A 21,809-nucleotide genomic window follows, 5' to 3' on the forward strand; every position below is an offset into this window, starting at 1 on the left:
GGCAAAGCATTGACACTCAGAGGACACTGAAGAGCTGTGTAGTCTTGGGCAGCCACATCATTTCCAGGGCTCTGGTCTGCTTGTCTGCAATAAGGTAAAAACACATCAAGAGGACTGCTCATCACCCACAATGCCATGGCCAAGGAAAAGGACTTAGATGGGAGAAGGAAATGAATCAAACATATCTATACAATCATCTTTGCTCATGTATGGAAAAAAGGTGAGAGAGATACCTGAAAAATTTAACTAGAAACCTAAAAAGGGAAAACTTTCAAGTACATAACCTCAGTTGTAAAGAGGACTAAGAAGAAAGTGAGTGAAATATGTACTCTGATACAACAGTACACATGGAAAAAGGATACTACATCATATTTACTGATTGCTTTTCTCGGCTGACTATTCCCCACAAATTTGTATGATTTTTTAGAAAAATACTTACTTTTCGGCTGTAGGGATTACTGATTACTAGATTAGTGTCATCTGAACCAGATAAAATATATTCTCCAGTGTCATTCCAACAGATTGTATTCACCTATAACAGCAAAGAGAATTGTTTTAAAAACAAAGTGACATTAAGACAAAAAAGTCAGCTAATCATTACTTAATAATTTGAAAATTTACATATAATAAAATTAGAATTCAGTAAGAAGTTTAAACAATATATTCAGAAATCTCTTCCCATCATGCTGTAAAGATGTTTTTCTATATTGTTTTATGGATTTTTGATTTGAAATGCTATAAATCAATCCTATGAACCAGTGGTCCTAACATTATTGAAAAGAAAAAGGAAAGGGGGAAAAAACAGAATTAAGAAATTAATGTTTCACAGAAACCAAGAGTTTCTCAGAAATCTCAGAGGTCTCTGGTCTAACTCAATCTGATCAAAAATGTCATCCTACAAATGGAACTCTAGACTCCTGCTTGAAGGCCTCAAGCAGGTCATTCCACTTCTGAGAAGTTCTGTTAGGAAGCTTTTTCCTGAATCAAATCTTAAGTCTGACTCTGCAACAGAGTTCTTCACTGTGGGAGACAAGAGAAACAAGTTCAATCCTCCTGCCATGTGACTGCCCTTGGAAACACTTGCAAACAGCCATCCTGCTTACACAGGCTCAAATGTTCCCAATTCCTTTAACCGATCCTCAGGAGACTTCAGTATTTCCAGAAAGATATACTAAATTTCATCCAATTATAATCAGTCAGAATGCTGAGTCAAATCTAATAAAATGAAATTGAATAGTAATAAAGTGACCCATACTTTTTCCCCTTCTCTTCTTCCCCCTCCCCCCTACCCCGAACCTTCTCTGTGTTCCCTGGTCCTTCCCAATCCATGGCCTCAGTCACTGACTCCTTGGAAATCAGGTGCCAGCTAAGGGAGCTGACCTGCATCCTGGATGAGAGGCCTAGACAGCAGAAGCTGGTGAATATTCACCAGAAGAATGCTTTTTGTCAAGAGATGAGGCTTCTGGTAAGAGAGCTGAAGGTCATCCCAGACACACAATGGAAAACACACGCTAGGAGTGGGACTGTGAGCGCTTGTTGGAGGCTATGGAGCAGGATATCCTACACTGTACTGAATCTATCCCACCCAACAAACTCTGACAAATAATTCCTTTCTCCCTCATAACTTCTTCCTAGCCCTGAAGGACTCTGGGACCAATTTCTATACCTATTCCATATCCTTCTGTCAATACCCAACCCACATCCTTCTGGCTCTGTCCCTCATATACTTTTCTCTTTCTTTGAACATCTATCTATCCCCTTCCTTCTCTGCCCTGAACCCTCATATTTCCTTTTCCCCCTAAAACTAGATAGATTCTACATTACCTTCCCCTGTGACCCCAGACCCTGAATCGTCTCTCCTTTTAACTCCCAAATTTTCTCAATCTGATGCTAATACTCCATCCTCTACCAACTCCCTTGCCCCTATGAGCCTGGAAATGATACTTTCTCCTTCTCTAACCCCAGGCCCCCCATTTTCATCTCCATGGCTACTATGTTAATCCCTGATTCTTTCATCATGGCATGGAGGTGACCATTGTTCTTGAAGTTTAAAGCTCAAGCTGTGGAAGGTTTTACCATGTTAAAAACAATGTGCTTATGACCCCTACAATAGTTTCCAAGGACCAGACTAAGTACAGACGGATTGGTTAGCCATGTGGTAATGAACTATTTGGCTATGGCAACCCATGAAACAAACAAAAATACAAAACGGCCCTTAGTCCTATATGTCTGCCTTCCACTTCTGTACTGACAGTGGGCTAGTGGCAGAAAGTGACATACAGGAAGCTAAGAATCACACAGTCCTTAGATCATCTATAAACTTTAATGACCTTTTCAAGATGGGGATGCTACTGAAGGAACTGAATCTTATCACTCTTGATATTCTTTCTATAAAAGGATATAGAAGGAAGTTGCAGGAAAATATAAGACCCATATGCTCTTACAGAGGGAAAAAATGAGTAGATGGAGTTTGGTTTTATCATGCACCCAATGTGCACAAGAATCATCATTTCAAGGTATAGTCACCTAGTATTAAAGTAGGTACAATCAAGTATTTGCAAAAAGAGAACCAGGAAAATGACTGCAACTTATACCCCAATATACCACCTCTGTGGCAGAGGATGAAGAGGTAGAAAAATTCTACCAAGAACTTAGTGAGACCCTTCAAATTAAACCAACATATATTTTGATACTCTGGTGTTTTTAATTGAAAAGTGGAAATAAGACACTAAGAAAACATGGATTATGAATAAGATAGGAGAGTTCAAAAAAGTGCTACTATGAATGTTTTGACATGAGAGTTTCTCCTCAAGAGATAAGAGTCTTTGACCCCCTTGGGATAATATATTTAAGGGTATGATTTCTGGGTTAAAGGGCATGGACTCTTCAGTTCCTTTTTTCAATCCTAATTTCAAACAGTTCCCCAGAGTTGCTGAATAAATTCACAGCTCCACCAATGGTGTATCAGTGCACCAACTCTGCCAATTTGCTGGGTGTAAGAAGAAACTATAGAGTTTACGTATCCAGAGCCCAAAGCAATCTCCAAGGATCCAACCCCCTCATTTTTTTTACAGATAAAACTGAGGTCCACAGATCTTAAGTGATCTACCCAAAGCCAAAGAAGTAGTAAACATCAATAGAGGGATTTGCATTCGTCTTATTAATGATTTAGAGAAATCTTTCATATGGTTACAGTTGGCAAGTTTTCTTTTTAGAAATATTTGTTCATGACTACTTATCCACTGGGAAATGGATTTTAATCTCATCTTTTTGTATTAGTTCTAACTATATCTTGAATTTCAGACCCTTATCAGCAACATTTGCTGTAAAGATTTTTTCCCCCAATCAACAGTTTTCCTTCTCATCCTAGTGGCAATGATTTTGTTCCCTGTAAAGATTCTTTATCATGTACTTTTTTTTTTAACCATCAAGAATAGTGATGCTACCACATTTGGATTTGTGAGAGTAGCCAGAAATGCACCAGTGAGAATGAAGACTGAAAAGTCACTTGGTTAGACCACTATTCTCAGAGAGAAGCCATGCTTGTGGCAACAAAATTATCAAGGCTTTTAAAAAAATCTCTTTTTAGAGAGAACTGAAATTATGTGGAACTGGGCGACTTGGACATACTAATAGCCCTGAAGTGTGGAAACCAAATACCCCAAATCTTAAAGAGAAATACCCGAGTTTTGCTGCTAGTTGGCTTCCAACAGAACAGATCTGCCTATTTAACCTAGGCGGGGAAGACGAGAGGAGGGACCAATGACAGGTGACAGTATAAAGAACCAGTCACGAAATGTGAATAGGGGGTTGGGGGAAAGGAGCCTTTGTAGAGACTAAGCTAAGAATAGCTGCCAATCTGCATTAGAAGAGAACATTTCCCCAGCGAGAGTTTCCTACAGGCAGGATGGCCCAGTGCATACAGCATTGGACTTGGAGTAAAGAACACCCGAGTTTAAATCTCACCTAAAACATTAGCTGTGTGACACTAGACAAATCACATAACTGCTATGTTCCTCAAGTTCCTCATAAAGAGTTCAGACTTAATGGCCTCTAATATCTTTTGTACATCTCATAGGATCCTATGATACCCATGAGTATTGAAGTCACAGTTTGGGTAAGAGAAAAAGTGATAATGCCAGAAGAAGAGAAAGTACAGCTCTTTCTTCTTTAAGAATGCCAAGCTCAGAGCAGCTAGGTGGCGCAGTAGACAGAGCTCCAGCCTTGGAGTCAGGAGGACCTGAGTTCAAATGCAGCTTCAGATACTTGACACTTACTATCTATGTGACTACGGGCAAGTCACTTAACCTCGACTGCCTCATCAAAAAGCAAAAAACAAAAAGAATGCCAACCTCCAGTCTAAGATGGGGTCAGGGCAGAAAGATGCCTTGGTTAAGTCAAGACACTGTTTCTCAAAAGTTACTGTACACATCTGGAGAGTGTACAATCCATCTTCCATGACCAATGGAAAAGGGCTGAGCCCTAATGCAACAAGTAGAAGGGCTAGGACAATTAATTAGAAGTGGGGCTGGGGATTTCAGGAGCCAAATCTTCTCTACCTTCTTCAAAAGACTAGAAATCAATGAGACAATAACTAAATTTTCAAGAAGATAAGCTAAGCCCAGGGATCCAGAAGGCACCAATGACCTCTGCAGAAAAGTTTTTATATGTATATATTTGTTTCTTTTCCTTTGTTCTCTAAGCAGCAAAGTGGCATGTTAACCCAACACCTCAGCTGTAGACAGGGCTGCTTCAAAAAGGCTAAAGGTGACAGCAATGGACTCTTTACGTAAGCATTCCACATCTTTTTGAGATTTTTAACAACCCTACAATACTGGCTTTTTCCAGTAATCTGCAGAATGGCAACTTGAGTAATGATAAAGCAGAACAGCAGAAAGAGGAGGGGTTTTTTCTAGCCAAGGAGCTATTTTCAGCAGCAGGAAGAGTAGCCACCTAAGGAGCAAGAAGCAGGGGACCTTTCCCCAGGACTGAAGGAAAGATCAGCCACCAAATCCAGGACTAAGGAATGAAAAACACAAAGATAAAGTGAGTGACAGGGCTGAGGCAAGCACGGGAGCACGCACACGCGCGCATGTGTGTGTGTGTGTGTGTAGGGGGAGGGGGTATTGGTGTGACCTTTACAGTGGGTGTGGTTACAACTTATGTCATTATAGCATGGTGATTTTTCAATGGAATATGTCTGTACTTTAATTCCAAGAAGTTTAGATGATGGAACGTCAAGAATGTACCGTTAACTTCCTATTATCCAAGTGTATATTTCATTATATATCAAAATAATATATAGTACTTAAGCAGTTTCCTCACAATAACCCCGTAAAAGAGGTCTGCAAGTATTATTAATTCCATTTAACAGATAAGAATACTTAAAAGAGATGCAGTGAGATTAAGTGATCTGCCAGGGGCCACAAGTCCAGACTGGCTAAGAGTATACATCTTAAACATAATGTGCCCAGGGCCCCAAAGCAACCACCAATCTACCAAGGTGAGTCAGAAGACTTCCACTGGAATCCATTTCTCCTACTAATTACCATTGTGACCTTAGGTAAGTCCCTTAATTCCTCCAAGCATATTCCATCACCTGTAAAATGAGGAGGTTGGACCAGATGACCAGAAGGACCCTCCCCAGTTCTAGGATCTCTAGTGAGACTCTGACTCTGGCTCTTCAAACCCCCCCACAGCATCCTACCCTTGCCCCTCGTCTACTATTTTAACACATGCTCACATTTCAGGTTCACAAATAATGAACCAAATGTCTCTAGTCTATTTACTGGTATAGTAGAAAGAGTCCTGGATTTAAGAGTCAGAGGAAATCTGGGTTCAAACCCTCCCTGTAACATTATTTAGCTGTATGATCAATAACAAATCACTTAATCTAAGCCTCTGGTTCCTTATCTGTAAATGGAGATAACACCAACCTCACAAAGATGTTGTAAAGATCAAATGAAATAATATATATTAAGTGTTTTGCAAGCCTAAAAGTACTATATAAATGTGAGTTATCATCATCCATTCCTTTAATCCTAGACAGAGTCACCATTTCTACAACCATCTTTATCTCTAGGGGAAGACGTTTCTCTCAGTTAGATCTCCAGGGCTCCCCTTTTGCTTTCTGTACGATGACCACTTTTTATCAAGTCAGCTTCTGTTTTTATCCTAGAAGATACTATCTTCACCATTATCTTTTTTTTTCTCTTCTGTGCCATTCTGGGCATCATCCATTCTCTATGTACAAGGTGATAGTTCCCTGCTGTTCCACCAAAGTCCTGGTTTCCATTACATATCTCCTTTATGGCTTCAGTGCATTTTAAAAATATAGACATTTAAAAGCAACTCTTGTAAATTTCCGCTACATTTCATAAAGACCTGAAGAGTCTAAATTTATATTATAACTCAAATAGCTTTGTGTCCTGTTCCTCTCTTCTTCTATTATATGTTTAAATTAACTATATGGCTCATCTTTAAGGAATGAAAGCATTTTATCCTACTTTCCAAAAATTAAATTTGAATCTTTTAGATATAACAAGTTAACACTTACACAGCCATCATGCACATTCAGTGTTGCTTCAAGTTTTAATCTTTGGATGAATTCTCTTCTTCCTGTTTAAAAAAAGAAATCATGTTAAAAAATAAAATATGCAGCTATTTTATATATTTGGGGAAGGGGAGGGAGACAATTTCTTTCAGCTGATACTGTATTTTTGGTACTTAAATTTGTGGGTTTTACTCATGACAGCATTTTCCTCAGTCACCTAGATTAATATCATTAAAAAAAATTGGAAGGGTAGGGAATTTCTGGTTGGGTAGATTAGGGAGAGGAACAGAAGCAGTAAGGACAGAGACAAACTGCCAATTTGTAGGTGGATGTGGATTGAAGAGCTGGGATCAAAAGTTAAAAAGAAGTTAAAAAAAAAAAAGCCTAGATATAAGAGTTCAAAATCATATATCAAGGGACTGGCTTGGACCCAAAAAGCATACAAAAATCAGAATTCAAGATGGAGCGGAAGGTCTACTATTAAATCATTCCACAATCTGGTTCCAGACCACCTTTCTGGCTGTATTTCACATTACTTTCTCTCACAGACACTATGTTCCATTTAAAAAAGAAATAAAGAATTAGTAGCTGTTCCCAAATTCAACACATCCTCTACCACCCCTTTGCCTTCAATGTATTCCTTCCTTGTTTGCCCTAGGACTCAACTCAGGTGTCACCTCAGTCAGTGAAGCTTAGCAGTGTTTACTCTTGCCCCAAATATTAAAAAGAGCCTGGTGACTGGTCCACCTGCTAGTATATTAGGAGTATCTCTTGATACATCAGCCCATCAATAAAGGGGCAACTGTTAGCAGATTTCTTCAGTTCTACCACCCTCAGGAACATAACAATTAACAACAAATAACTTCTAGTTGTTTGAATTGAGGGAAGTCTATAGAATTAACTATGCCTTCCTTACTTGGCTTGAGTAAGTAGAGGAGTGGTCCCTAATAGGTCATGGACTGATAAGGTAGCCAGTTTCTACGACTAAATTGACTCCTCTGGAAAAGGGAAACCACCCCTTTTGATATAGCAGATGCTTGGAACCCCTTGACTCTAAAATGACTCTTTCTTTGGAAAAGGAACACCATTTCCACTAACCTAGCAGAACTTAGAAGGAAACAGATAAAATATTGTTTTGCTCTCAGAGAAGGAGCTGAGGAGGATGCTTGCATTCCAACAAGAAAATAAATGACTAGAAACAAGTGACCTGACTGGGTGATCAGCCATAGATGGGGCTTCAATTCAAGGGTCTCCCTCAGGACTTTGCTCCATCTCCTTCTTGTTGACCATAAGAGCAACGGCCTCCAGCTAAGCAGCAAGCAGGGCCTCTCTTGTCTTCTGGAAGATGAAGTAGTAGGTAACATTGTGGCTACTTCAACTTTTCAGTGGCCATATAGGTACACTGATGGGCAATTCTTCTGCCAAACAGGAGAGTGACTACTAGTGCTTTTCCTTCCTTTTCTCGGGCTCCCCCCCTCTCCTGTCCCCACCTTGGAAATGAAATCTGTTTGGCTTCATGTGGAGGAGTAGATAGAGTGTGAGTGTGAGAGAGAGAGAGAGAGAGAGAGAGAGAGAGAGAGGGAAGGGAGGGAGAGGGGGAGGGGGAGAGAGGGAGGGAGGGAGGGAGAGGGAGGGAGAGAGAGAGAGAGAGAGAGAGAGAGTGAGAGTGTGTGTGTGTGTGTGTGTGTGTGTGTGTGTGTGTGTGTGTGTGTGTGTGTGTGTGTGTGTGGCCTAGGACAAGGATGAATTGCTAATCTGTCGTTCTCTTTCCAGAAAAAAAAAATTATAAAACTTTTCTTTTTTAGGATTGTTAAGGATATTTTCACTATATAAGAGTCTCTTCAAATTCCTAACATTAACTCATCAATATGCATGTTGTATCCTCCTAATACGAGCTTCTAGAGTAGGGGTAGGGTACATACCGCCTCAAGGCCACATGGGGCCTTCTAGGTCCTTGGGTGTGGCCTTTTGACTGAGTCAGAGTTTTACAGAACAGATCCTTATGTTAAGTGTTTTTGGTCTGGCCTGGAGACCCCAGGTTACCCACCCCTGTTCTAGAGAGGAAGGACTGCTTTGTTAATTGGAGTATTGGGTTTTTCGTTTTATTTTTATATTACACACAGAAGGCATTTAGTAGATGTTTGTGAATTTGAATTAAAAAAGCAGTCAGCCACTAAAGTCTCATGTTTTCTTGCTGCAGAGAAATTAATGAACAGACTTCCCGGACCTGGCCAGCCCATGGTCTATACATAGAAACTGGTCATGTAACCTACTTAGAGTGGGGAATGCAATCAGAAACAAAGGCAGATGGTGTCAGAAAATCACAAGTGTCTAGGATCATCAACCAGGCCAGTATTCAATCAGAGAAGCCAGATGCTGGTCAAGATCTACCACAGGGTCAAAAGCTAATGCTTTTTATGAACATATAAGTGTGTAAAACAATTTTATTAGTTTTTTATGTACCTAAATATTAGTAGTACCATCAAAGTGACCCATCATAAATTACATGAGAGTTATACAAAAGCCAATCTAAAGTATTCAGTCTATACTGTACTATCTGCTTTTCTGTAAAAAGCAAGTTCAAAATTCAATTTGTTATAGTAATTTTGGGGTTATTTTAATCTTTGTAATTCAGTGGTACTCTAGAAGTTAATGACTGCACACATTTTAAAAGGCAGTGTTGAACAATGGGGAAAGGACAGGATTTGGGTTGAAATCACAGCTCTGTTACCGCCGATGTGATGGTAACGGGTGTCACCTCTGGGAGCCTCAGTTTTCTCATTTGTACAATGAGAAGTTTCAACCAGATGACTTTACAGTTGCTTCTGACTCTGTGAATATAGGATTATGGTATGCATGCCCATACCCATTGTTTGGACTAGACCTAATATTTCTTTATTTAAACCCTCCCCCCACTATCAAGCTTTCATTTTTTCTCCCCCTTACCTCCCCCATTCACTGGGAGGAGGAGGGGCACGCCAGTGGGTAGGCAAAATTCTTTAGCAATCCTCTGGAATCATGGCTGATCATTTACTTGATCAAAGTTCTTAAGTCTTTCAGAATTTCAAGTTTTTATAATACCAATGTTCTAATATAAACTGCTCTGATCTTGTTTACCTCCCTCTTTATCAGTTCATTTAGGTCTTTCTATGTCTCTTTGAAATGTTCTTTTTCATCATTTATTACAGCACAATAGTATTCTATTGTATTTATATAACACAATTTGTTCAGCCATTCCTCAATTGATGGGCACTCCTCTTAGTTTTCAATTTTTTGCCACCACAAAAAGTGTTACTATAAACATGCTGGTATGCAAACTCCACCAATGCAGATTAAGACTGTAATTTAAAATCATACCTGGGCACTGAGGGATTAAATGATTTGCCCACAGTCACATAACTAATATGTGTCCAAAGAGTACTTTAACTCTTGTCCTAACCCCAGGGTCAATAACTGGTCCATCACACTATGCTAGCTCTCAATTTTTAATGTTTTTTTTATAAACCTTGGTAATATTAGGAAAGAAACCTCTTTGTTTATAATATACTCTTAAAAATAAGCACAACCTATGGCTTATTAATAAAGCTCTGAGCTCAGAGGGACTGGGTTCAATCTTGAGGCTTCTCAATAATTAATTGTTTTTTGGTCCATTCCCCAGCTCAGGATTTCTACTAGGAACAGAATTTTACCAGTATCTAATGGCCCTACAATTCTATGCAAGAACTTAGGCTAACAAAACATCTAATACCACTCCCATTTTGCTTTCCCATAGGCCTCTCCATTCCTCTGGGATCTATTCTACTCCTCCAGACTTTAATCAATCAATAAACACTGATTAATCGTCAGTGTGCCAGGCACTGTGCTAAATGCTGAGGATGCAAAAAAGAGGTAAAAGATAGTCCCTGCCCTCAATTAGCTAACAATCAACTGGTGTAGACAGAGTGTGAGTATGTGTAAGTGAGTGAGTGAGTGAGAGAGTATGTGTGTGTGTGTGTGTGTGTGTGTGTGTGTGCAAACTATATACTGGATAAACAGAAAATAATTAACAGAGGGAAGGCACTTTAAAAGAGGTTGGGAAAAGCTTCCTATAAAAAATGGGATTTGAGTTGGGACTTAAAAAGCCAGGAAAGCTGTTAGTCAGATAGGAGGAGGGAGAATGTTCTAGGCATGGAAGACAGCCAGAGAAAATGCCTGGAACTGGGAGATGGAATGCCTTGTTTGTGGAATAGCCAAGTAGGCAATGTTACTGGACTGAAGAATACACGTGGGGAGTAAGATATAAGAAGACTGGAAAGATAAGAGGAGGCTAGTTTATAAAGGGTTTAAATGCCAGAGCATTTTGTATTTGATGCTGGAGGCAAGGCACTTTAGGAAAATCACTTAAGTGGCCAAATGGAGGATGGACTGGATTGGAATCTTGAAGCAGGCAGACCTACCAGCAGGCTACTGAAATAGTCCAGGTGTGAGGTGATGAGGGCTTGTACTGGAGGTGGCAGTGTCAGAGAGAAGGGGGTGGTGTATACAAGAGATGTTGCAGGGGTGAAAACAAAAGGCCTTGGCAAGAGATCAGATGGGGGGGGGTTGAGAGAGAATGAGGAAAGATGGTGAGCCAAGCACTAAAGTCACTGAGAAAAGAAAAGGCTTATGCTAGGGGTCAGCAGACAACAGCTAGAGTACTACCCTGGGTGGAGCTTCCCCAAAAGGTGAAAACACAGGTCTGCTAGGGAATTCAGACTACAACTGAAGTAGCTGTCTATACAGGAAAGGGATATATAAGCTTCTGTAGGTAGCAGCTCCTGGAAATCCTTTCCCCTTATCACAGCAACTCCCCTACCTCCAGGTCTCTGAATTCCTGTGCTTGATTTCCTTTTGCATTGATACCTGGCAGAAGTTGAAAGTGGATGTACAGGCTTCTCTCTGGAAAACCAAGTCCCAGCCTGTGTATAGCATCTTTCCTCTGCCCTATTTCCTGGTAAATAGCTGTTTTGTTATTTTGGTTGTTTCTCATTGTTGTTATCTGTTTTTAAATATCCCCTTCATTACCAAAGATACATGCCTTTCCTCTGCCCTAACTTAGCAAGCTATCCCTTGTAACAAAATAAAAAGGGAAGAATGGGGAAGGGAGTAAAAAGCAACCAAGTCCAACATCATATAAGCAACATTCTACACCTAAAGACCCCTTTCCTCTGTAAAGTAAGGAAAACTATTCCTTTTCACAACTTTGCCCTAGCTTAGTCAAGTGTTCTGTTTCTTTTACTGTTCTTTGCATTTAAATTGTTATTGTGAATGTTGTTTTCAAAGCTCTGTTTAATTCACTTGACATCAATTCATATCTTCTAATGCTTCTATGAAGTTCATTTATCATTTCTTTTCTTAAATCATCTTTTTTTGTAAATTTTTATTTCAAAATTAAATACAAAATAAGAAAAGGCCACAAGAGAATTCAATATAAAACAATAAATTTCCATTTCAAGAAAAACTATATAATAAATACTACCCACTGTTTTCAAAGCTGCCCAGCTTTTCTTTGCTTCCTTGTTGGTTTCCTTTTGTTCTCTGCTGTGCACTTTGTATTTTATTCCCCCCCCCATGTCCCCTACCCTAAAGAAGGCTACAATTAAGTATGGATATGCTTACACATATATACACATAGACTCTATAAACACATATGTAAGACCTTACTATGCCTATTTCCTCCATCTGTTTCTCTGAAGGTGTACAGCATCTTTCTTCATATGTCCAAGTCTTCCCATGCTTTTCTAAATCAACCAGCTCATCATTTCCTACACCACAGCAATACTCCAAAGCAATCACATCCTATCTGAGAGATGAAAGTTTTTTCCCCTGATTTTCTGCATTCCTTCTGTTCTTGGTTACATAGGTTTTATTTATACAAGAAAATTTTATTTGAAGTAATGAAAATTATCCTTTTTACACTTCAACAATGCTCTCGTCTTGTAAAATAGTTTAAGATCTGATACTGCTGAATCTACTTCCTTTACATCTTTTTTACCTGGTTTCTTTGAAGTTCCTGACCTTTTGTTCTTCCAAATGAACTTGGTTATTATTTTTCTAACTCAGTGAAATAACTTTTTTTAGTAATATAACTAGGATGATATTGAATAAATAGGTTAGGTAAATTTTCATTTTAAAAATTATATTAGGGGCAGCTAGGTGGCGCAATGGATAGAGCACCGGCCCTGAATTCAGGAGGACCTGAGTTCAAATTCAACCTCAGACCAAACACTTGACACTTACTAGCTGTGTGACCCTGGGCAAGTCACTTAACCCCAATTGCCTAAAAAAAAAATTTTTTTTTAATTATATTAGCTTTACCTACCCATGAACAGTATATGTTACTTCAATTATTTAGATCTGAGTTTATTTATATAAAAAGTTTTGTGTTTATGTTCATGTAATTCCTATATCTGTTTTGGCAGTTATATGCTCAGGTATTTTATACTATCTAGGTACTTTAAATGGCCTAAAACAATAATGAATAATATTGCTGACACATAATATAGTTTCTCTATTTTTCACTTTTGAGTAAGTCTATTTTAACCTTAACTTTGAGATCATGATTACTATCCCTGCTTTTTTTTCATACTAACTACAGATATTTCTAAATTTTTACATACTAAATTCCATAAATACCCCTGCCCTTTATTTTATCTTTTGTATAGCCCTCATTTTTCTGAAAGCAACACATTGTTGAATTCAAATTTTTAATCTGCTTTCTGATTCCATTTTATGGGTAAATTCATCCCATTCACATTCTAACTTACAATTACTTGTTGTGTATTTTCCTCCTCCCTATTTTTCCTCACTATGCTTCTCATCTTATTTACCCTATGCTTCCTCATTCTTCTGCTTTACTTCTGTCTACTACCTTGCCCTCCTACTCCTTAACCTACCACCCCTCTAAGAGTCCTTCCATTATCCTCTCCTCTCACCCTGTCCTCTTACTCTCTTATTTCTTTCTGAATTTAGAATACTTTTATACCCTTCTGGATATGTTGTTCCCATTCTTGATTAGAATAACATTCCAGCACTACCCACCATCCCCTTTACTAGCTTCTTCTCTATCAATTTTTCCTTTTATGCCTCATTTGTGTCATTCCTGCTTTTTATCTCTCCCTATACTTTTTTTAGAATCATCTCATCATACTCCATCCAGCCCATGCCTTTCTTTCAAATTACCCAAATAATGACAATTATAAGAGTACTGCTAATATTTTCACATACATGAAATAAACAATTTGATCCTGAGTCCCTTATAATTGGTCTTTAATGTTTACCTTAGATTTCTCCTGGATGTTATATGTCAAATTTTCCCTTAAGTTCTGGGATTTTTATCACACAAATCTAAAGTCTTTGACCTTTTTTTTTCCCCATTCAGGATTATAGTTAACTTTACTGAGTAAGCTACCCTTGATCACAATCCCAGCTCTTTTGCTCTGCGGAATATAGTATTCCAAGACCTACAGTCCTTCAATGTAGTAGATGCTGGATCTTGTGTTACTCTTACTGTAGCTCCATGATATTTAAATTATTTTTTCTTTACAATTGTGCTATAAGAAATGATGAACAGGCTGACTTCAGAAAAACATGGAAAGACTTATATGGTCTGATGCTGAGTGAAGTGAGCAGAACTAAGAGGACTTTGTACACAATAACAGCCATGTTATACAATGACTAATATTGTTAAACTGAACCCTTCTCAGGATTACGAGGATCTAAGACATCTCCAGAGGCCTCGGGATGGAAAATGGTGTCCACATCCAAAGAAAGAACTATGGGGGCAGCTAGGTGGCACAGTGGATAGAGCACTGGCCCTGGATTCCAGCCTCAGACACATGACACTTACTAGCCATGTGACCCTGGGCAAGTCCCTTAACCCCAACTGCCTCACACACAAAAAAAATCACTCCTATATAGAGACTGCATCAAAGGCTAGTCCTGCTTAAAAAGGGGCAGCTAGGTGGTGCAGTAGATAGCGCTCTGGCCTTGGAGTCAGGAGGACATGAGTTCAAATCCGGCCTCAGACACATAACACTTACTAGCTGTGTGACCCTGGGCAAGTCACTTAACCCCGATTGCCAAAGCAAAAAAAAACAAAACAAAAACAATAAGCTTTATAAAAACAAAACAAACAAACAAACAAAAACAACTTGGGGCAGCTAGGTGGTGCAGTGGATAGAGTACTGGCCCTGAATTGAGGAGGACCTGAGTTCAAATTCGGCCTCAGACACATAACACTTACTAGCTGGGTGACCCTGGGCAAGTCACTTAACCCTACTGCCTAGCCAAAAAACAAAAAAACAAAGAAAGAACTATGGAAGTCGAATCACTATCACTTATTTTTACCTTCTGCTGAGTTTTGTTGCATCTTTATGACGGATTCCTCCTATTGGTTTTAATTTTTACTTACAACTTCACTATTGTGAATAGGAATGTAAATGTAAAGCCTATATCAGATTGTGCGCCGTCTGGTGGGGGGGAGGAAGGGGGGAGAAAAATGTTCAACTCAAAAGTATGTGGAAGTGATTGTTGATAAATCAAAATAAATTAATAAAATTTTTTAAAAATTATTTTTTCATGTTATTTTTAATATTTTCTACTTAACCTGGGAGCTTCGAAACTTGGCTATGATAATCCTGTAAGTTTTCCTCCTGGGATCTCTTTCAGGCAGTGATTAGTAGATTTTTTCTATTTCTACTCTGCCTTCTTGTTCTAGAACTTTAGAGCGATTTTCCTGGATAATTTCTTGTAATATTGTATCAAGATTTTTTTTTCATAATTTTCTGATAGTCCAACAATTTTTTTTTTTTGGTGAGGCAACTGGGGTTAAGTGACTTGTGTCTGAGGCTGCATTTGAACTCAGGTCCTCCTGACTCCACTGTGCTCTATCCACTGTGCCACCTAGCTGCTCCCTAGTCCAACTATTCTCACATTATTTTTCCTCAATCTGTTCTCTAGATCGGTTGTTTTTCTGATGAGATGTTTCACTTTCTCTTCTATTTTTTTCATTCTTTTGACTCTATTTTATGATTTCTTGTTACCTTAGAACATTGTTAGCTTCTCCTTGCCCAATTCTAGTTCTCAAGGAATTTTCTTCCTTAAGTTTTTGATTCTCAATTTCCAATTGGTTGACTTTCTTTTCAGAATCTTCCTGATTTTCTTGGATTTCTTATTTTTTCCTCTCATTTTTCCTCATTCTCTATTATTTGATTTTTAAAGCTCTTTTTAAGTCCTTCCAAGAACTCTTTTTATGCTTGGAACCATTTAACATTTCACATTGGAAAAAAAGTGGCTTTTTTAGCTCCATTATCTTCCTCTGAATATGAACCCAGATCTACTCTATCCCCATAGTAACTATCTATGGTTGGTTTTTTTTTTCCTTTGCTTACTCATTTTTATTTATTCTTTCAATTTTGTTTTTAGCAGCTACTATTACTGTAATCAAACTGTAGTCCCAAGGTATGGGGAATGATGTCCCAAGCCTAAGGTCCTTCTTACTGTTACTTTCTGAGTTCTGTCTCAGGGCCCCCCACCTTGGGCTCTCCTCTCCACTCCTAAGCCATTGCTAGGGCCTCCAGCCTCACTGTCCCACAAATATCTTGCTTCCTTCCATCCCTCCAGTGGCTGCAAACTACAGCTGTCCTCACTGCCACGGAACTGAAACCAGGGACTCTGCTCTCCTAAAAGTGCCCATAGCCAACAGGGTCCCTGCCCCTTGCTACTGTACTCAACAGATGTGTACTAGCTCCTTTTCCCTGCAGTCACAGCCCAGAACACTTCTGTAAGTACAGCTATGCTTGACATCCCTCGACAGAGGAAGGTCCTTCAATCTTTTCCTACTCAGCCCTCAGACCCCCCACACACTGTCTGCAACATCAAAGTTTCTAAGGCTGCCTCCCAACCCAGCTGCCCCCAGGGCTTGTTGATTCTACAGAGTCCACTTGGAGGTATTTGCACTTCACTCAGGCTGAACCTCAGCCCCTAGAGATCAGGTCTTTCCTGAGGTCTTCTCAAATTGTCTTAGGAGGACAACTGCTTTACCCTGTGTTTATTTCTGCTGCTCTGAGGCAATGTTCTGTTTTTGTTAATGGAGGAAATTTGGAGAGCTGAAAGTTTTCTGACCTGCTCTGCCATCTTCCCAGAATCTTCTCATATTCATCATTTCTACACATTCACGTACTTCCCCAATCAATAAACACCTATTTTGTTTCCAGTTCTTTGCTATCAAAATATTATTATAAGCATTCCAGTGTACTGTATATGAAGCCTTTATTTCTGCCTTTGATTTCCTTGGGATATACACCTAGCAATGGGATCTCTAGTCAAAGGGAATGGATTTTTAAAATTCACTTTTTATAGCAAGCTGCAAATTGTTTTCCAGATGGTTACCCTAACCTACAGGGTATCAATGCACCCATCTTTCTACTGTCCCTCTAACAAATATTTCTACCTTTGTCATCTTTGCCAATTTGCTGGATGTGAGGTAAAATCAAATGGGCCATGATGAAACCAAATTTTAAAAAAGAATTAATTTATCTTATTCTTAGTAATTTGGGGCCATTTTTCATATAGTTGTTGATAGCTTGAAATTCTGGATTCTAGGGCTTAGAGGTAGGGCAGGGAGAAACTAACCCAGTAATTTTGCGGGTGAAAGAAATACTCAGTGAGGAAATGCCCTCTTATCAACTACTAGGTATCTTAGTTTATTTTCAAATAGTTGTCTGGGGCATGAAGAAATTTATGTGACTTCCTGAGGGTCACACAGGCAATACTATGTGTCAGAAGTCCTATCTTTAAGGCTAGCTCTACAATCTTCATTTGAAGACTGTTCATATCCTTAGATGGGAACTCTCAATTTTTCATCAGCAGCTCTGCTTGGTTTCAACTCCATAAAACAACACGCGTTACACAGGATAAGCTGAAAATCTCAACACCATGTTAAGTGACTCAATTTTTGATACTCCAAACCTTCTTAACTTCTTCTCCCCACTGACTGGAGGGCCGGGATCTGAACTTTGCAGGTAACCTTCCATTTTCCACAAATAGCTCCCCTTGGTTTTGACTCCAGGGAACATCCTGCCCCTGGGCAAGATCCCCAGGTCTCCTCCCCGCTCTCCTTTTCAGGTTCCTTTTCTGCATTGTCTTCCCATTAGATTGTAAGTTCCTTGAGGACAGGGAGTGCCTTTATTTTTGTACCCCTAGTGCTTAGCACAGTGCCTGGCACACAGTGGGCACTTAATGTTTACTGAATGAAACTGAAATAATCACTTACCCACTGGGGAATAGCCTACGGTCTCATTATATATTTGCACTAGTTCCCCATATATTTTGGATATATCAGGTCCTTATCAGATGCATTTGCTTTTCTCTAAATTGACAGCTTCCTTTCTTCTTTTGTTCAGGCAAATATTATCCAATTTCATGTAATGAAAATGTGGCATTTTATCTTTTGTGACTGCGTCTATTATGTGCTTGCTTAAGACCTCTCTCCTTTCCCAGAATTATGAAAGGTACCTGATTTATATTCTAGTTTTTCAGTGTGTACGATATGATTTTTCACATTCAGGTCACATATTCATTTTCGGCTTATGCTATCATATGGCATAGGATGATGTGAACCATATTTCTGCCAAACTGCTGTCCAGTTCTTATGTTCTCAGCTTATGTTACTGTCATTGTTAGAAATAGTTCAACTATTTCTGATTTTTCTCAGCCAGTCTGTTCCATTAATCTATGTTTCTATTTCTTAATAAATACCAAATAATTTTTATGATTGCTAATTTGCAATATAAAGTGAAGTACCAAAGTGAAATAAGTTCCCAGCCCAACAACTTGGAATATCAGCAAGAAAGATCTACTGTACCATGATAAGAGAGGAGTGAAGTCCAGTGCAGGCTCACAGACTGGGCCCCAGCAAACAGCAGTGGCAGTCTCCAGACTTCTCAGCCCACAGACACCAAAGACAACTTAGAAGGTCAGCAAAAAAGGTCTTTCGCACCTGGGTGAGAGTGCAGTCCAGCACAGCCCCAGCCCCAGCAAACCAGGAACAGACCTTGGGAGTGACTGAATCAGCAACAGCAGCAGTGGTGGCTATACCTGTAGCTCTCAGCCCACAGACAGTAAAGGGGTCAAACAACTGGTCAGAAGGAGATTACAGGGGTCTTTTTGCTAGCACTGAGGCAGGACTCTGTTGCTTTGCCCATACTCAGATCTGAGTTGCAGTCCTGGGTGGCAGTCCCAGGGCAAGAAGGAACACTACCATAGAAGAGTTTGCAGCCACGATGGAGGTGAGACCTTCCTCACAGTTCCACGGAAGAAAAAAGTGCTTGTGGTCTCTCAGACCACAGCACAGCCAGGAGAGTCGTAAACACCTCTGCTGAGAATATACCACCTTGGAAAAATGGAAAATTTACAGGTCCCTAGAGGTATCTCTGAAAACAGCTGCACAAAACCTCTGAAGCTTGGAACAGTATCCCTTCCACCCTGGAAGCAGAGCCTCACTTTAACAAAGAGTTAAAAGTCAAGTAAAAGGCTGGGAAAATGAGCAAACAATAGAAAAAAATTCTGACTATAGAAAGTTACTATGGTAATAAGGAAGATCAAAACACACACTCAGAAGAAGACAACAAAATCAAAACTCTTACATTCAAAGTCTCCAAGAAAAATATGAATTGGTCTCAGGCCATGGAAGAGCTCAAAAATACCTTTGAAAATCAAATAAGAGAGGTAGAGGAAAAATTGGGAAGAGAAATAAGAGTGATGTAAGAAAAACATGAAAAACAAGTCAATGGCTTGGTAAAAAAGACACAAAAAAATACTGAAGAAAATAACACCTTAAAAAACAGACTATCCCAAATGGTAAAAGAGGTCCAAAAAGCCAATGAGGAGAAGAATGCTTTAAAAAGCAGAATTGACCAAATGGAAAAGGAGGTCCAAAAGCCCACTGAAGAAAGTAATTCCTTAAATTTTAGAAAGGAGCAAATGGAAGCTAATGACTTCATGAGAAATAATAAAATACACCAAAAGAATTTTTAAAAACAGAAAACAATGTGAAATCTCATTGGAAAAACAACTAACCTGTAAAACAGATCCAGGAGAGATCTTTTAAAAATTGTTGGACTGTCTAAAAGTCATGATCAAAAAAAAAAGAGCCTAGATATCAACTTTCAAGAAATTATCAAGGAAAACTGTCTGATTTTCTTGAACCACAGAGTAAAATAGAAATTGAAAGAATCCACTGATCACCTCCTGAAAAAGTTCCCAAAATGAAAACTGCCAGGAACATTATAGCCAAATTCCAGAGTTCCCAGGTCAGGGAGAAAATACTGTAAGCAGCCAGAAAAAACAATTCAAGTATGGTGGAGCCACAGTCAAGATAACACAAGATTTAGCTGCTTCTACATTAATGGACAAGAAGGCTTGGAATATGATATTCTGGAGGGCAAAGGAGATAGCACTGCAACCAAGAATCACCTACCCAGCAAAACTGAGTATAATTCTTCAGGGGAAAAAATGGACATGCAATGAGATAGAAGACCGTCAAGCATTCTTGATGAAAAGACCAGAGCTGAATAGAAATTTGACTTTCAAATACAGGACTTAAGGGAAGCATAAAAAGTTAAACCGGAAAGGGAAATCAAAAAGGACTTAATAAGGTTAAATTGTTTACATTCTTACATGGGAAGGTAATATTTAACTCTTAAGAGCTTTCTCATTATTATGGTAGTTAGAAAGAGTATATACAGACAAAGGGTACTGGTGTGAGTTGAATACGAAGGGATGATATCTAAAAAATAAAATTAAGGGGTGAGAAGAATGTACTGGAAGAAAGAGAAAGAGAGAGGTAGAATGGGGTCAATTATCTCACATAAAAGAGGCAAGAAAAAGCTTTTACAGTGGAGAAGAGGGGCTAAGTGAGGGAGAATGAGTGAACCTTACAATCATCAGAATTGGCTCAAAAAGGGAATAACACACACATTTAATTGGGTATAGAAATCTATCTTACCCTACAGGAAAGTAGGAGGGGAAAGGGATAAAAAGGGGGAGGGGTGATAGAAGGAAGGCAGATTGGGGGAGGGGGTAGTGAGAAGCAAAACACTTCTGAGGGACAGGGTGAAAGAAGAAAGAGAATAGAATACGTGGAGAGGAATAGGATGGAGGGAAATACGGTTAGCAATACTAACTGTGAAAAAGATTTTGAAGCTCTGATGAAGGCCTCCTTTCTCAAACATATAGAGAACTGAATCACATTTATAAAAGAGCCATTCTCCTATTGATACATGATCAAAAGATACAATAAATCTGTAGATGAAGTAATCAAAACTATCTATAACCATATGAAAAATACTGTAAGTCACTACTGATTGGAGAAATGCAAATCAAAATAATTGAAGTACTACCTCATACCTATTATAGGCTAATAAGACAGAAAAGGTAAATGGCAAATGTTGGAGGGGATGTGGGAAAAATGAGCCATTAATGCATTGTTGGTAGAGTTGTGAAATGATTCAACCATTCTGTTGAGTTATTTGGAACTATGCCCAAAGAGCTATAAAACAAGGTATACCCCCCCTTGACCTAGCAGTACCACTACTAGGTCTGTATCCAAAAAGAGATAAAAAACGAAAAGGAAAGGGACCTATATGACAAAAACATTAATAGTAGCTCTTTTCTGGGGGCAAAGAATTAGGAACTGAGGGGATGCTCATCAATTGGGGAATGGCTGAACAGGTTATGGTACTATACTACTGTACTATAAGAAATGATGAGCAGGATACTCTCAGAAAAACCTGAAAAGACCTGCATGGGCTGATGCAAAGTGAAATGTGCTGTGTATAAAGTAACAGTAATATTGTAGGATGATCAGCTGTGAATGACTTAGCTATTCTCAGCAATACAATGATCCAAGACAACTCTGAAGGACTTATGATGAAAAATACTTGTCATGCCCAGAGAAAGAACTGATGGTGTCTGAATACAGACTGAAACATTTTTTTACTTTATTTTTCTTGAGGTTCTTTTTGTCTATGTTTTCTTTCACAACATGACTATTACAGATAAGTTTTGCATGATTACATGTATAATCTATATCGAATTGCTTGCCTTTTCAATGAAGGGGGGTGGGGAGAGAGGAAGGGAGAGAATTTGGAACTCAAAGTTTTAAAAACCAATGTTAAAAAGTGTTTTTACATGTAACTGGGGAAAAAATAAAATACCAAATTAAAAAAATTTTAAT

At 38.9% G+C, this 21,809-nt stretch overlaps 1 protein-coding gene across 16 annotated transcripts in view; it reads right to left on the bottom strand.

Moving 5' to 3' along the window:
- DCAF6 (DDB1 and CUL4 associated factor 6) overlaps positions 1 to 21,809 on the bottom strand; it is a 165,804-nt gene that overhangs the window by 128,081 nt on the left and 15,914 nt on the right. For all 16 annotated transcript variants that reach the window (XR_013487378.1, XM_078156512.1, XM_020974661.2 and 13 more), the window contains exons 2-3: positions 6,557 to 6,618; positions 440 to 532 (exon numbers count right to left, since the gene is read on the bottom strand). Coding sequence is in view for 15 of the 16 variants with exons in the window: in XM_078156512.1 (XP_078012638.1) it covers positions 440 to 532; positions 6,557 to 6,618 (155 nt within the window). In the remaining variant the exon portion in view is untranslated. The remainder of the gene's footprint in view (positions 1 to 439; positions 533 to 6,556; positions 6,619 to 21,809) is intronic.

This window comes from Phascolarctos cinereus, unplaced genomic scaffold (genome assembly GCF_003287225.1).
Source record: "Phascolarctos cinereus isolate Bilbo 61053 unplaced genomic scaffold, phaCin_HiC Scaffold_5;HRSCAF=322, whole genome shotgun sequence".
Classification (NCBI taxonomy): Eukaryota; Metazoa; Chordata; class Mammalia; order Diprotodontia; family Phascolarctidae; genus Phascolarctos; species Phascolarctos cinereus.